We start from the raw sequence: 14,495 nt of genomic DNA, 5'->3' as shown, positions 1-14,495 counted from the left end.
TTTGTCACGTTTTTTTATTGTTTTTGTAAAACTCCACTTCTCTTTCTTGTATTATTAGATGTCAGTGATTGCATGATTGAAATTAAAGTAGTTTGTCGAATTCCAGAAATCATGGATGCTTCTCTCAATGTTTTTGGTTTGTATCTCATTAATTTCACTCGCTCTTCAGTAGTGATATGTGGGAATATTCCCTTCTCTTCCAATTGATCGTATAGTTCTGAAGGCAATGTCAAGTTTTCCATTTTAGATAATTGTTCAATATCGTGTTCGTATTGATCGTAATATTGGAAATAACGACATTCAGAAATGATGGTTTGTTCGTCTCTTCTTGATTGTTTGGCTTCTTGAATGGATTGTAATTCCAATTCCAGTAAATATTGTTGCTGAGCATCTCCAAGAGAGGGTGGTTGTTGTGAATTGAGCAATTCATAATTTTCTTGCTCATGAGCGAATTCCATCATCATTCTCTCTTCGTTCTCACATTCAGCATTTGTGTTGCCTTCAGTGTAGTCATAAATAGTGGGCAGATACTCAGCTTGCTCGCTTAAATATTTAAAATCAACATCATGTAAACTTGTGACATGTTGTTGAGCTATGATATCAGCAATAGATTTCTTTCTTCCAATATCTGTTCCAACAGAAAAATCCTTTAAATTTAAAATGGAATTCCACATTTTTGGAGTGAATTGAACCGAGTGACACATGTTGAGAGCACGAGTAATTCTCTCTTTTCGTTGCATTGTTTTCATATATCGTTGTTCAGATACACTCGAGCCAGTATCGAGAGAATTATAGTATTCCTCATGATAGATGTCATCATCTTTTTTGGTGATTCGGTTTCTGCTTGAAGACTTTAATTTCCTTCCTTCAATCGGTAAACTTTCCAATCCATGTAAATATTTCTTCTCGGTCAATCTCAAATCAGCATTGTCTGCTCTCAACATTAATCGATATTCAGATCGTGATGTGAATATTCTGTAAGGTTCATCCACTCCTCTTGTCACTAAATCATCAATCAATACTCCAATATATGCCTCAGATCGATCCAAAATAAACTCAGTATTATCCTGCCGAGCATATATGGCTGCATTAATACCTGCAATAATTCCTTGAGCAGCAGCCTCTTCATATCCTGTCGTACCATTGATTTGACCTGCCAAAAAGAGTCCCTTACATTTTCTTGTTTGTAGAGTGTGAGTTAATTCCACTTTGGGTGAAACAAAATCATAAGCAACGGCGTAACCAGGTTGTAACATGTGTACATTCTCGAGTCCTTTCATGGTACGTAAAAATTCAAGCTGTTTCTCTGGAGGTAAACTTGATGAAATTCCATTGGGATAGATCACATTCGAGTAGTGATCATAGGGCACTTTTCCATCGATGGAGCATTTGGGAGGAATACCTTCAGGTTCCAACCAAATACGATGTGAAGTTCTCTGAGGGAATCGGGTGACCTTAATTTCAATGGAAGGGCAATAACGAGGTCCGTTTCCAAATCGAACCTCGTCTGCCAATGCACTACAATTGTTACGAATAATTTCATGTGTACGTTCATTTGTTTCAGTTTCGTAACACATCATGTGAGGTTGATCAAGCGGCACTCGAGTTCCATAAAATGTATTCTCGTCATGCATGTAGGAAAAAGGTTCAATATATTTGGCTGAGGGTTGTTCTGTGAGTTTGGACCAATCGATGGATTCTCGATGAAGGCGAGGAGGTGTTCCTGTTTTCATTCTTCCCATTTCAAATTGAAATTCCTTGTAAAAACAATCACTCAAACTTCCACAAGTGCGTTCTGTTCCAATCTCACTAATTCTACCTCCTGCAAACCGAACAGTATTTCCAATATGAATTTCTCCTCTCAAAAAAGTTCCTGTTGTAATAACTACAGATTTGGCACGAATTTTTGTACCATCTTTAAGAACTACTCCACGAATTTCTCCATTTTCATGCAATAATTGATCCACACTTCCACTTATGATTTGAAATTTATCAGGATATCGTTTAGTATATTCGTTTAAAATTTGTTGCATTTTAGTTCTGTACAAGTGACGATCCATTTGACCTCGTGGACCATACACTGCAGGTCCTTTACTTTGATTTAACACATTGTAATGAATCATTGCATAATCACTCACAACACCCATCAGACCTCCCAACGCATCTACTTCCTTCACTAAAATTCCTTTTCCAACACCACCAACAGATGGATTACATGAAAGAACTCCAATGGTATCTGAACTGTGTGTCACCATGAGAGTGGTTGCGTTATGAAAGAGAGAAGCATGAGCAGCTTCACATCCCGAATGGCCGCCACCCACAACAATAGTATCGAAAAATGTTGGATGTGTACGGACAGTGGAAGAAGAGTGAGAGGAAAAATTCTCTCTATGATTGTTATTGATTGACATTGTTGAAGCATGATCATGTTGTTGTGTGGCAGAGTGGTAGGAATCCACGTTGATTGTATTGGAGTGTGAGTGGTGTTGGTCTGCTGATGAGAGAAAGGAGTGAAAGTTCCGAACCCATTTGGATTGGTTTAAATTCAAATAATAATAATCGGAAGAGGAATGGTTATTGGAGAAGCGATTAGTCTTTAAATGAGCATGTGTTCGCTGCACACATGATTTTGAAATGAAAGAACAAGAGGCTTTGGAGAAGGGTTCATGTTGCTTCTGCAGAAGGATTCTTTTCATTTTTTGAAGTTGGGTTTCATCTTCCTTATTGCTGTTGTTCAATCAATTCGTGAACCATTGGACGAAGGTTTATAAAGAGAAGCATTTGAAAAAGTTAGGAACAGCAGTATTGTGCACAAAACCAATCCAGATATCATTGATCAACTTGTTTCGGCCAAGGTTTGGTTCTGCCACAACAAACTCTGACTGTTGCTTCATTGTAAAACGCAAAATTAGGTTGACTAAAAAATTTGTCTTTTTCGAAAAAAAAATAACGCCAAAACTCTATAACGTAAGTCTCGCCTTCTTCATCTATCTTTGACGACAAATTTTCGCATCAGAATGCCACCAAAAGCAGATCCATCAGAAGTTAAAATCTTGTACTTGAGATGTTTGGGAGGTGAAGCCGGTGCTACCGCCACCTTGGCTCCAAAGGTCGGTCCTTTGGGTCTCTCTGCCAAGAAGATTGGTGACGATATCGCCAAGCTCTCCAAGGACTGGAAGGGTCTCAAGATCACCGTCAAATTGACCATCCAAAACAGAAATGCCGAAATTGAAATTGTCCCATCTGCTTCCTCATTGGTCATCAAGGCTTTGAAGGAACCACCAAGAGACAGAAAGAAGGTCAAGAACATTAAACACAACGGTAACTTGTCTATGGAAGATGTCATTGGTATTGCCAGGACCATGAAATCAAAGTCTTATGCTAAGGATTTGGCTGGTTGCGTCAAGGAAATTTTGGGAACATGCTACTCTGTTGGTTGCACTGTTGCTGGTGAGAATCCAAAGACTCTTCAAGAACAAATCACCAATGGAACCATTGAATACAAGATTCCAGACCAATAAATTATAAAATCATTATTTCATTCAGAACTGTTTGCTTTAAGGTGAATCTTTTTTTTGAAGCTGCCATATTAGGGCAATTTCTGTCCTTGTTTCGGTTTGTTTGAGGAAAACATCTACCTTCTTCAAATCTCCTTTTCATAGGCTAGTTGCTCATGTGGACCTAAGTGAAGTTTAGAGATGAATCATACAAGAAGAAGAGCAGTTGTTGGGTACTGCCTTCATGGACAATAAGAGACTCTGCGCAACAACCACAAAAAAATATGATGAAGAAGCTCCTGCTTTCAGGCCATCATCACACAAGCCTATTGTGCTGTTCAGCAACAACAAGACTATCATCAACACCATCATTACTTTTATTCAATCAATGTTCTATCAATAAATCGAGGCAATTTCACTACGGAAGAGTAGTTTTTAGTTCGTCGTCATCTTCTGAAGATGATCAATCTTCGGCTCATCCTTTCCGTTTCTTGCAAAGAGGATTGAAATTGGCTTCTCCTAAACTAATAATCTTGATGGTATGTGTGAGATTTTCATTATGAAAAATGTGAAAACAAAAATTTATTTGGAATTACTCTTCTGAAAACTATTACAAATTTAATTTTAATGCAACTAACACACATCCAATCTTCTATAAATTTTTCATTCATAGGGTCCACCTGGAGCTGGCAAAGGAACACAGGTAAAGTATCCAAGTGACTATCTTTTCTTAAACATCTATAATACGTTACTGACTTGTTATTGTTTCATTTCTTCGATTAATTCCATGACAATTTGTGAACATGAACTTATGATTAAATTTTACAATGGACATGTTGACAATACGATTTCTCGAACAGTCTCGCCTCATTACTGCTGAGTGTCCTTCTTATCACATCATCTCTGCAGGTGATACTCTCAGAGAGGAGAGCCAGACTAATCCTCAACTCAAAGAATTACTAGCAAGCGGAAAATTGGCTCCTGAGGAAGAAACAGCTAAATATCTTTTGAAGAAAATGAATAGCATTTACAAGGAATATTATGAACAATATGTAACATCAGTGACAACACCATCCAGTTCAGTTGATAAGGAAGCAGCAACTACGGGAACAACTCCAGCTCAAGAAGTAGATCAACAAAATCAGCCAACCAAGGATGGACCAGCAGATTTGATTTCAACAAGTGTTGAGCAACAACAGACCGTTCCCTCTCCTAATTTCATTCTTGAAGGTTATCCTCGCAATCTCATTCAAACCAAACAATTTTTAACCTGGTTCACAGGAGGAGACATTCACTTTTCTAAACATCACACAATAATTCTTCATTTACTTGTAGATAAGGAATGTATTAAGGAAAGATTGAAAGGAAGACTTATTCATGATAAAAGTGGACGTACCTATCATGTTGAATTCAGAAAACCAAAAGTAGACTCACAGGATGATGTAACAGGAGAACCTCTTTCAAAGAGAGATGATGATTTGAATGATGAAGCTATTGCAAATCGTATGGAAACATACAAGTCTCAAACATTACCCACTTTAGAATTATTGATCGACAATGAATTTGAAGTTGTTGACGTGACTGCCATTGAACATGATATTGAAAAGGTGAGATCTAAAGTATTTCGCAACCTGATTGAAAGAGGGTATTTAGCTAAGCCAAAAAGCGCTCCTCCCAACACTGGTAATACCACTGTAGGAACCACAACACCAGCTTCTGGACAGAGTACAACCCCAAGTGGAACCAACGAGCAAAGCTCATAAGGCACGATCGAACATGACTACCTTTATGCTTTGAAGAATTTTTGAAGAGTTGTGGCTTGCATTTCGTATGAATATCATGTTTTTTTGTAGCACAACCGTAGTTTTTCACCAATACACTTACTTTGAACTGAATTTTTCAAATACATTCTTTTGTGCGTGGACTGGCAGCAGCATCGCTCTCAACAAGTTTCATTGTAAAAAACAAAATTTTGGTTGACTAATTCTCGTTGGTTTTTTGAAATTTTGTTGCAAAAAAAATATAACAATAGTAAGTCTTCGTCAATTTTTTGTTTTTGACTGAAAACATCGGTTGCCGTCTGTTAGTGGCTGGAAAGTCCAAGGAAATTCAAGCCCAAAAGGCCGCAGCCAGAGAAAGCGGCTCCAAGGGAAAGAAGAAGAAATGGTCTAAATCAAGAGTCAAGGAGAAATTGAACAACAAGGTTCTCTTCGACACCAAATCCTTCAATCAATTGGTCAAGGAAGTGCCAAAGATGAAGCTCATCACCATTGCCAGAGTGTCAGAAGCTCTCGGTGTCACTGGTAGTGTTGCTAAGAAGGGTTTGAGATACTTGGAAGAAAAGGATTTGATCAAGCCTGTGGTCAAGCATTCTAACATGATGGTTTATGTCGTCAAGAAGGAAGAGACTGCTGAAGCACCAAAGGAAGAAACCAAGCCATCCAAGAAGGAATCCAAGAAAGAAAAACAATAAACTTTCCATCATAATATAAAATTTCAAAATTCAAACAAGATGTTGTTTTGTTTGTTGGCTACAAGGCGAGTTTACTAATTAATTGCCAGTTACATGTACTTGATCTACAAAGAACTTTGCATCAAAATCGTTTATTGCTCGAATAGAACATTTCAGCATTTGTCTTGCCGTCGCTGCTTGGCATAAACTCACCACATTGATGAGAAAAGAATTCATTGACCATGGCGTTTTGTCTAAAATTCGACTTGTCTTTGAGCTGTCCGTAGAGATGCTGCAACTGAGAATCAGATTGCCAATTTTTCATAAAGGTTGCTTTGGTTATGTTGGGGTGTGCAACCTCTGAGGTTGTTAAGATAGTTTTCACTAGATTGTGATCTTGCCGACAGGATTTTTCGACCTTGGACGGGTCATAAACAGTTCGTTCAACATAACCCATATAACCTGGAATGTGATCAGAGCCATAGTTCGTGGAAAGAAATGTTTGCCCTTTCATTGGTCGTGTACTGTCGTTATTAAGGTAGAGAGATTGCTTTGCATGGTCCTTATTTGTGACAACAGACGGGGTCGTGTATGGTCTTCCATATAATGTGTGATTATTTTCGTCAGGAACATGTCCTGAATAGCCTTGAGTTCTGAATTTCTTGTTGTCCTTATGAATACCCTCAATGTCTATGGTGCTGCTTATTAATTCCTTTCCATTGGAATTGTAATCAATGGAATACGAAGACGGAATCACTTGAGAAGAGCCTTCTGGCACTGGATACGTTGTTACAGAAGATGCATGCTCCATCTTTCCTTTTGGACATTTTATAATGGTTGACACTTTGAAATCCTCGCTCACAATGGACTTGACCAAGTGATGCTTGGTCGTGTAATCGCATGGTTTTTTAACATTTGCATGACTGGAATGCGACCGTTGTTCTCTTCGTGTAAAGGGTTGGTGAGCTTGTTCAGGCCCCTTTCTGTATTCCACTTGTTGCGCTGTGACATGACTTGGAAAGTCACTTGTTTGATGTTTTTTAAAGTCTCCACTAGTAGTATCTGATAAATTCTTTCGAATAAACATGTTCGAGTTGGGCATGATCGATTGTTGTTTCGTTTCAATGGAACGTGAAGTAGCTATTGCCACCGAATCGAAATTTTGCATTAAATTCTCTACTCGAGATTTGTGGGTTCTGTTCCGAACGTGATCCATTGTTAAAGTCATATTCGCTGTGTTATTCCGTGGATCAAATGATTTCAAGCCCGACCGTCTTGTTTCACCCAAAACTCCATCGGAGCATGAAGCTGTATTTATATTCATCTCTCGACAATAGCCATAGTGATCTATTTTGGCCTTAATAATTGGTTTTTGAGCGTTGGGAATGTAGCCATGATAAATATGAGGGAACATTTTTTTTTTCTTTAATGAAGCATTTTCAGTAAATTTTGGATTCTGAGCAGTAACGGCCATTTCAACGGTTGTAGATGCAATGTTAGTGAATCAAAAAGCGCCTTATTTGGATTTTCTTGGAGATGAGTATGAGACAAAACACTTTGAAATTGTAAGTAAATCACACTTCTGTGAGAGCTTTCAACGATGCCTCGTCAAAACAACCTTGAAAAGTTGTAAAATTTGAATCCTCAATAAAAAATAGAGACGTAGCCATTCGCGCCTTTACTAGTTGTTTGAATTACTATTGTAATTCTTGAAAGAAGAAAAATATTGCAATTGTTAAACCTTTACTCTTGGATCATCATCATGCTGTACGACAAGCATCCGAACAATCCAGCCAATTTACAAGCGAGAATTAAGGAGGAAAAGCGATTGGCATATTTTGAAAATTATGTCCGGGATAAGCAAATTACTACAAAGAGAGTGGATTTCTGGGATCGGAATCCTCCTCAATATTCATTGACGAGACTACAAATGAAACGATATCCTGTGGTAACAAAGAGGGAGGAATACAACCAACATGTGGATCAAAGACGACTCAAGTTGGTGGAATTGTACAATATTGAAAAACAACAATATCAATTAGAATTATTGAACAATGCTCATATTCTGAAAAAGCGCTAACATGGAGATGTGGATCTCTTGTAATTCTGTAAATCTTTCGAGTTGAATGTGACACATTGGTCAAGTAAAAATGGATTATTATTGAATGTGCCAATCACAACAATAAATAGTCCTCCTTATTGAAAGATATTGGAGGTGTTTGCTGGTGAGATTCATGGCTGCTCGATTCGTGATCTCGAGCACTGCTACCTCCCTTTGAAAATATTCCACCAAATAAGCTGCTCACTACTCTGGACACTTTTGCAGTACTGCCACTGACTGAATTTTTATGCTTTTCAAACTCATTTAATTTTGTGTCAAGGGAATTTACCTTCTCTTTCACATGTGTCACATATTGTAATAAATTATCAATTCTTTGGTACATTTCTTTCACGTGTATCATCATGCTTAATAAATGATGTAGTGTCGTTGTGGTTGTGCCAGAAACAGCATCAATCTTTTGTGTTTCATTAGAATTGGATTCCATTGTTGTTGCTGCTGTTTCTAAAGATGGCTCTTGTTGTTGAATCATTGAATAATAGGTTGAATGAATAAAATCTAATTGTTCTCCCAATTCATCACATCTCTTTAATAGAGCTTCAATAATAGTATCAATTTGTTTTATAATTTGTGATTGATCTCCCTCATGAATAGAATTTAATAACAGATGAGAATATTGTTGAACTAAAAGATCCGTCGTATAATGAATTGGATTAGAAATGGTTGAGGCTTGATGGAGCATCGGAACGGATGCAGTTGATGATGGAGCTGAATTTTCTTGAACACTTTGTAGAGGTTGTTCAGAAGATGATTCCACAACCGCCACGTGTTGATGGTTGGACGATGATTCTTGTTGTTGTGTTTCCACGTCGTGTTGTTCGCTCATGAGAGGACGATAGTACCCACCACAGAATTTTTTTTTGATTTTTTGAAAAAAAAATGATGCCTTTGCTTGAATCGGGTGCAGTTCCTTCTGCTCAAAATGAATCCATGACCTTTACAAACACTCCATCCACTATTTATCAAGCTCATTCTTCATCAAATAGATATTCAGCATCTCCATTTTCATCGGGATCATCAGGAGTACCCCTTCAAGCTCTGTTGGATGAGAAAGAGCAAGAAGAATTAATTTCAAAATTTCATTCTCAAGCTTGTACTCAATACAAATTGTATTCGTATACAATTGGAACAGCATGTGCCATATTTTGTGTTTTATTTCTCTATTTTGCGTATGTTGCCGAAGATTTCGGTGAATCAATCGGAATGCAACGTGTGAGGCTCATTCATACATTATGTAGTGTTGGATTGTTATGCTTGAGTGTGAGATGTTTTTATAGATATACTCTTTGGAAGAGATCAAAGAATTTGAGCAGCGATAATAACAATTCAAATCTAAGAAGAAAGAGGGAAGAATCAATTTTACTTGACGTTTCATACAGCAATGAGGATGACGAAATTTCTTCATCATTGAATATTGTTGCTCCTTCGGAATCGTGGACTCTTCTTCAAGCTCATGAGTTTATTGCCTTCAAACAACGAATATTGTTTATTTGCTTATTTGTTGCTGTATTATTTGCTGCTATTGAGCTTTTGTTGTGGGCTCCTCATCTTCAAGAACAATTCACATCACTCTATTCTGGAGTGGATGTTAGAGGCGATGGCTTCCACAGCTTCAAGTTAGCAATTTTAATATTTCCATTTGTGTTGCCTTTGATGTTGGTTGCCTCAGAGTATGGACACTACTTGTTAAATCAGAATTTTATTGAAATTATTGATTTGAGTGAGCACCGATACAAGTTCAAGAGTTTGTAACAACAACAAATCAAGTATGGTCGTTCCTTCTTCTAGTTTCTCTAAAGTAGTAATAATAAATTATTGGAGTCAACTGCAACAACAATTTAGTTCCTAAAAACGCCAATTCAATTTGGAAGTGGAATTTCCAAGGTTTTATATTGATGGCGAAGGCGTACAAATTGTTAGAAAAATGCTGCCAGAGAGATTGGCAATTTGTGAAAGTGACCAAAATCGCGATACTGAATCATTCACAATTTCGATAACCTTACAAATTTAATACATTTTTTCTCCATGTTCCTCTTCCCATCTTTCCATTTCTTCTTGATATTCATCAACATACTTTTGCTTGGACTTGGCATCCAATTCTCTCCATCTTTGACCAGCAACCTTGCTCAATTCAGTAACCTTAGCATCAGGGAATTCCTTCTTCAATGTTTCTCTGACATCATTGTAGAAACGTAAATAAGAGGAGATTGGTCTTCTATTTGCTTGCTTTCTTCTTTTGTAAGCACCCATCTCTCTGTGATAACGGGCCTTGTCTTGAGCAGCCAAATCGACATAGGCAGACTTTTCTTCCTCACCCAAAGCATCCCATCTCTTCTTCAATTCACGTTGAACCACAGTAAATTTCGATTGAGTCTCAGTTGTGATGGTTCCATTTTGAGTCAATTCGTTTTGAACAGCAACAAAGTTGCGAGTAGTGTACCACAACAATGGAGTCAAGGCTCTCTTTGGAGCGTTTGGATCCTTCTTTCTCATATTGGCTTGCTTTTGCTTTTCAGCTTGCTTTTGAGCAGCCAAAGCAAGTCTCTCCTTTGACTTTTGTCTTTGGGCCTTCAATTTTGCTGCTTGCTCCCGTTGAAGCTTCTTTTCCAACTCCTTCAAACGTTGCTTTTCTTTTTGTTCCTTTAATAACATTTCAACATTGAATTTTGGTGCAGCTGAGGCTTGATCAGCAGCATTCAATGATCTGATGGTATGATAGGAAGCAGCTTGCGAAGCAAAGAGAGAGAATTGTTGTGGCTTGCACACAACAGAAAACAAGAGACGTCTTGACAACATGATGATGAATATTTTTTAGGAATTGATTTGGAAATAAATTTTTAACGTTTTTTTTTGTGAATGAAATCACAACCACAATCTACAGAGTTCCAAATTGATAGGTTGAAAAACGAAACTCTATCAAACAACCCGTTTTTAAAATCTTTCATAACGATCGTAACGGCTTAAAGGAAAAGTGGAGGTAAGGTGCGTGAATCTTCATGGATTTTCGAGCAATTTCAGATAAAGTGGAATGATGTTGTGGACAACACCTATTTAATTCTGATTTACAAATTTTTGATACAATTCGAGTTTGGATCGCAACGCGTCTGTGATAGCTCCTGATTCATCATCGTCAATCGAGTCCTTGTACAGTACTTGTTCAGCTTTCCTCTCCATCTTTTCAATTTTTCGTTTTAATTCCTCTATTTCTTCTTCCTTTTTTCTGTCGTTTGCCTTCTTTCCGTTCTTTTTCGCTTTCTTTTTACATTCTCTAAGGTATTCATTTCCTAGGTTTTTGGGATCTCGGTGTAGATTCTCGCTCGAAGAAGCTTTAGTATTCTTTTTCTCAATGGATGGAAGTTTTGATCGTTTCTTCTTTTTTGGAACTGTATGAGGGGAGTCTCGACCTTTGTCTACCTCATTGCTTGGATCTTCCTTTGAAGGCACTTTGGTTGGGCTGGCGACTACATTATTTGGCACTTTTTTCTTGCTTAACAGAATTCGCTGCTCAATTTCATTTCGCTTTTTCTCATCAATTTTGATTTTGACCTTTCTAAGCTTTTCTGCGTAATCTCGTTGTTGTTCAATGAGTTGTTTCTTTCTTTCTCTCTCACGCTCTTCTTGAATCTTCCTCTCCTTTTCTTCCTCCAAAGCTGTAAAATAAAGTTTGTTGTACGCAAATGACTGATGTTTTCCGTTTCTCTCTTCAAGGTCTCTCTGTCTTTCACGCTCCTTTTCCTTGGTTAGCATTTGAAGCTTTTCAACATAATTATGAGCGAATTGCTTGATTTCCTTATGGGTTTCTTGATTCGGTAGATAGAACTTTTTCAGTTCTTTCAATAGTTCCTTCTCTTTTTTCTTTTCTTGCTCCATTTTCTCTTGAAACTCTTCCTCCTTTTTCAGATACAAAGGTTTTTCTCCTACGAAGGTCAATTTTCGCTGAAGTGCTTCCTTGGATTGTCGTAATCGTCGTTGTTCTTCTAGTTTTTCTTGCAAGAAATCTCGTAATGGCTCAGTTGGACCATTAGGAACGGGCTTGCTTTCTTCGTTTTTTCTTTCTGAGGGTTTCTTCTTCTTCTTTTTCGTTTTTTCTACCGTAGGGCGCTGAGGGTCGCGAACAACAGCGTCTGCTTCTGTCATCTTAGGCGATGGATTCTCTAGGTCTTTCTTTTTCTTTTCGTGTTTTGTTGGTGAGGTTACATTCTCTGCTACCACTGGCTGTTCTGTGGTGTGCACTTGCTGGTCCATTGACAATTTTACACTGTCTTCTTCTTGCACTTTCTGTTCTTCTCTTTCCACCTTAAGTGCTGACTGTGGAATCTCTTCTTGAACATTTTCTGGAACTGGATTTTCTTCTTGTATGCCGTCAGATGTTTCACTACTTCGCTTCGGAATTGTGGAAATTACTTCAGCGTCGTGCTCTTGCTCGGAGGGTGTACCCTCTATATCCTTCTCTATTGGGGTTGCTGTTGATTCTGTGACACTTTCTTCCAGTATTGATTGAGGAGGTTCTGCATTTTCTGAGGAAACAGGAACCTCAACAATATTCGAAGCAACGTTATCACTCATGCCATTTGGACAAGGCTGTTCAACGGATACAAACTCTTCAGAGTGTATTTTCTGCGATAAGGTGCTTGATGCAGCTTCTTGCTTCAAAGCTTCATGTTCCTCGAGATATGCTTGTTGCGTATTAACCTCTGGAAGAGATAACTCGGGGTCCTTCCTTGAAATTTGCGTAATCTCTCCATGTCTTTCGCTCTCAACCTTGATGGTTTGCTCATGTTGTTCGAATTTGTTTGAAAACTCGTCAGTTTGTACAATCGGCTCGTCCATTGATTTATGTATCGGAAATATTTTTGGAGACTTTGAGGGTTCAGGAAGGATTTGAGGCGTAGATGTTTCTTGCAAAGACGCTGAGAGATCTATCGAGAGTTGTTTGTTATTTGATAGAGCTTGGTCTTGTTGCTGATCTTTCATGCTGGTTTCGGTTGCTGATGATGACTCCTCTGAGGGTTGTTGTTCGTTGATGGGAAGTGAGGTCATTTTATTTTTAAAGAAAATCAGTAGTTGAGCAAAACGGACGTTAAGAAAGCGCGGTTAAAAGGAACTCAAGACAATTTCTTTTGAATTCCATGGCAGAGTTGAATTTAGCTCATCGTTGATCAAGCTGTACTCATTAACATCCCTGAAGAAGAAGTGAATCTTTTTCTCAAATCTGTCAACAATGATAATGGATTGAGATTTTGTTTTCCAATTGGTGAACTTGCTTTGATAGTGCACAAAAATGTCATTGATGGTGCTTCGGTCATAGAGGTGAATGTCTATCCGTCTTTCTGCTAGAAATTGTGGATTTTTCAAGTTAGCTTGTGAGTTAGTGGTGGTATGAGAATTGGAATTGGGTGAAGTATTCTGAAATTTTTGCTTGTATTCCTTAATGAGCGCAATAGGCTCAACCTCAAATTGATGTTCCTTCATGAATTCGTCACTGAACTTGTCGATATCATTAATAGATATGGAGTTGTCTTGGTATTCATTAATATTCCTGATATTTAACAGCTTACTAAACTTCGAAACGAGATCTTGAGGGCTTTGGTCATTGTTCACTTCCCTAAAACATTCATGCATTCTTTCTCGTAATACTTTCACTTTTTGCCACAAATGGTCATTGAGAAACGAATTGGAAGCACAGTATGTCTCACCATTGGTAAGTCGTTCAATATGTAAATGTTTGGTCAATTTTACAGGCCATTGAGAGAGTGGCTTTCCATGCTCATCTCTTATGAACTCTCTGTTGGTGAAATAGACCAAATCTGAAGGAGTACTACTGTCCAAGTAGGAAAATAAATTTCCACAAAGTACAATACATCCTTTCGTTTGAAGCCATTCATGTTCATGTTTTTTCACAAGTTCAATGTAATCATTGTGGCTTTTCATGTCTTGTTTCTCCAATAATAAATCAAGCAAAAGACGGCTTCGTATGACTTTTGTTGTTTTAGATTGGCTTTCCTTTGCATGACAATAAGCTTGATCGTGAGAATGGTTGAGAGGCAGCTTTGAGGAACTCGGTTCTTTCTTCTTATAAAGCTCCAATGTTGGAATTTGTTCTGCATAATCGTCATCTACATTTGTTACAATGGCCATGCTACCATTATGGATATTCACCCCAAGCCACGTATTGTGATACACCAAATCTGTGACACATAATATAGAACCAGCAACTAGTTGAAAATCGCTGTGGGTAGGCCGATCGTATTCTTCATCTCGGTTCGAAATTAAAATGAAAGGGTATCTTGTATTGGTTGATGTCTCTCCCTCTACGGAATTGCTCGACTCAGCACAAGTTGAAATGGACACAATGCACATGAATGCTTGTATTTTTTTTAAATTTGAACTTGGAAATTGTGATGTCATTCGATTATCTTTCCTTCGT

The 14,495-nt window shown here is 37.9% G+C and overlaps 10 protein-coding genes across 10 annotated transcripts; 4 read left to right on the top strand and 6 right to left on the bottom strand.

Annotated features, from left to right (window-relative positions):
- Positions 1 to 14: 14 nt before the first annotated feature.
- C9374_009287 (uncharacterized protein) lies at positions 15 to 2,696 on the bottom strand (the record flags this gene model as incomplete). Its single annotated transcript, XM_044699457.1, has 1 exon — positions 15 to 2,696. The coding sequence occupies one exon, from the start codon at positions 2,694 to 2,696 to the stop codon at positions 15 to 17; it is 2,682 nt and encodes an 893-aa protein (XP_044544638.1).
- A 321-nt stretch (positions 2,697 to 3,017) lies between these two features.
- C9374_009286 (uncharacterized protein) lies at positions 3,018 to 3,521 on the top strand (the record flags this gene model as incomplete). Its single annotated transcript, XM_044699456.1, has 1 exon — positions 3,018 to 3,521. One exon carries the CDS (start codon positions 3,018 to 3,020, stop codon positions 3,519 to 3,521), a length of 504 nt encoding a protein of 167 aa, XP_044544637.1.
- A 260-nt stretch (positions 3,522 to 3,781) lies between these two features.
- C9374_009285 (uncharacterized protein) lies at positions 3,782 to 5,970 on the top strand (the record flags this gene model as incomplete). The annotated part of the gene is made up of 4 exons (XM_044699455.1): positions 3,782 to 4,036; positions 4,171 to 4,200; positions 4,358 to 5,222; positions 5,585 to 5,970. The coding sequence occupies 4 exons, from the start codon at positions 3,782 to 3,784 to the stop codon at positions 5,968 to 5,970; spliced, it is 1,536 nt and encodes a 511-aa protein (XP_044544636.1).
- A 121-nt stretch (positions 5,971 to 6,091) lies between these two features.
- Positions 6,092 to 7,363, bottom strand: C9374_009284 (uncharacterized protein; the record flags this gene model as incomplete). Its single annotated transcript, XM_044699454.1, has 1 exon — positions 6,092 to 7,363. One exon carries the CDS (start codon positions 7,361 to 7,363, stop codon positions 6,092 to 6,094), a length of 1,272 nt encoding a protein of 423 aa, XP_044544635.1.
- Positions 7,364 to 7,711: 348 nt separating this feature from the next.
- On the top strand, positions 7,712 to 8,029 carry C9374_009283 (uncharacterized protein; the record flags this gene model as incomplete). Its single annotated transcript, XM_044699453.1, has 1 exon — positions 7,712 to 8,029. One exon carries the CDS (start codon positions 7,712 to 7,714, stop codon positions 8,027 to 8,029), a length of 318 nt encoding a protein of 105 aa, XP_044544634.1.
- A 94-nt stretch (positions 8,030 to 8,123) lies between these two features.
- On the bottom strand, positions 8,124 to 8,894 carry C9374_009282 (uncharacterized protein; the record flags this gene model as incomplete). Its single annotated transcript, XM_044699452.1, has 1 exon — positions 8,124 to 8,894. The coding sequence occupies one exon, from the start codon at positions 8,892 to 8,894 to the stop codon at positions 8,124 to 8,126; it is 771 nt and encodes a 256-aa protein (XP_044544633.1).
- A 53-nt stretch (positions 8,895 to 8,947) lies between these two features.
- Positions 8,948 to 9,820, top strand: C9374_009281 (uncharacterized protein; the record flags this gene model as incomplete). Its single annotated transcript, XM_044699451.1, has 1 exon — positions 8,948 to 9,820. One exon carries the CDS (start codon positions 8,948 to 8,950, stop codon positions 9,818 to 9,820), a length of 873 nt encoding a protein of 290 aa, XP_044544632.1.
- A 255-nt stretch (positions 9,821 to 10,075) lies between these two features.
- Positions 10,076 to 10,864, bottom strand: C9374_009280 (uncharacterized protein; the record flags this gene model as incomplete). Its single annotated transcript, XM_044699450.1, has 1 exon — positions 10,076 to 10,864. One exon carries the CDS (start codon positions 10,862 to 10,864, stop codon positions 10,076 to 10,078), a length of 789 nt encoding a protein of 262 aa, XP_044544631.1.
- A 255-nt stretch (positions 10,865 to 11,119) lies between these two features.
- C9374_009279 (uncharacterized protein) lies at positions 11,120 to 13,108 on the bottom strand (the record flags this gene model as incomplete). The annotated part of the gene is made up of 1 exon (XM_044699448.1): positions 11,120 to 13,108. The coding sequence occupies one exon, from the start codon at positions 13,106 to 13,108 to the stop codon at positions 11,120 to 11,122; it is 1,989 nt and encodes a 662-aa protein (XP_044544630.1).
- A 54-nt stretch (positions 13,109 to 13,162) lies between these two features.
- On the bottom strand, positions 13,163 to 14,476 carry C9374_009278 (uncharacterized protein; the record flags this gene model as incomplete). Its single annotated transcript, XM_044699447.1, has 1 exon — positions 13,163 to 14,476. One exon carries the CDS (start codon positions 14,474 to 14,476, stop codon positions 13,163 to 13,165), a length of 1,314 nt encoding a protein of 437 aa, XP_044544629.1.
- Between the last annotated feature and the right edge of the window lie 19 nt (positions 14,477 to 14,495).

Source organism: Naegleria lovaniensis (genome assembly GCF_003324165.1).
Source record: "Naegleria lovaniensis strain ATCC 30569 chromosome Unknown tig038, whole genome shotgun sequence".
Taxonomy (NCBI): domain Eukaryota; phylum Heterolobosea; class Eutetramitea; order Acrasida; family Naegleriidae; genus Naegleria; species Naegleria lovaniensis.
The sequence above is the reverse complement of the archived record's forward strand: the minus strand, read 5'-3'. Positions and strand labels throughout refer to the sequence as shown.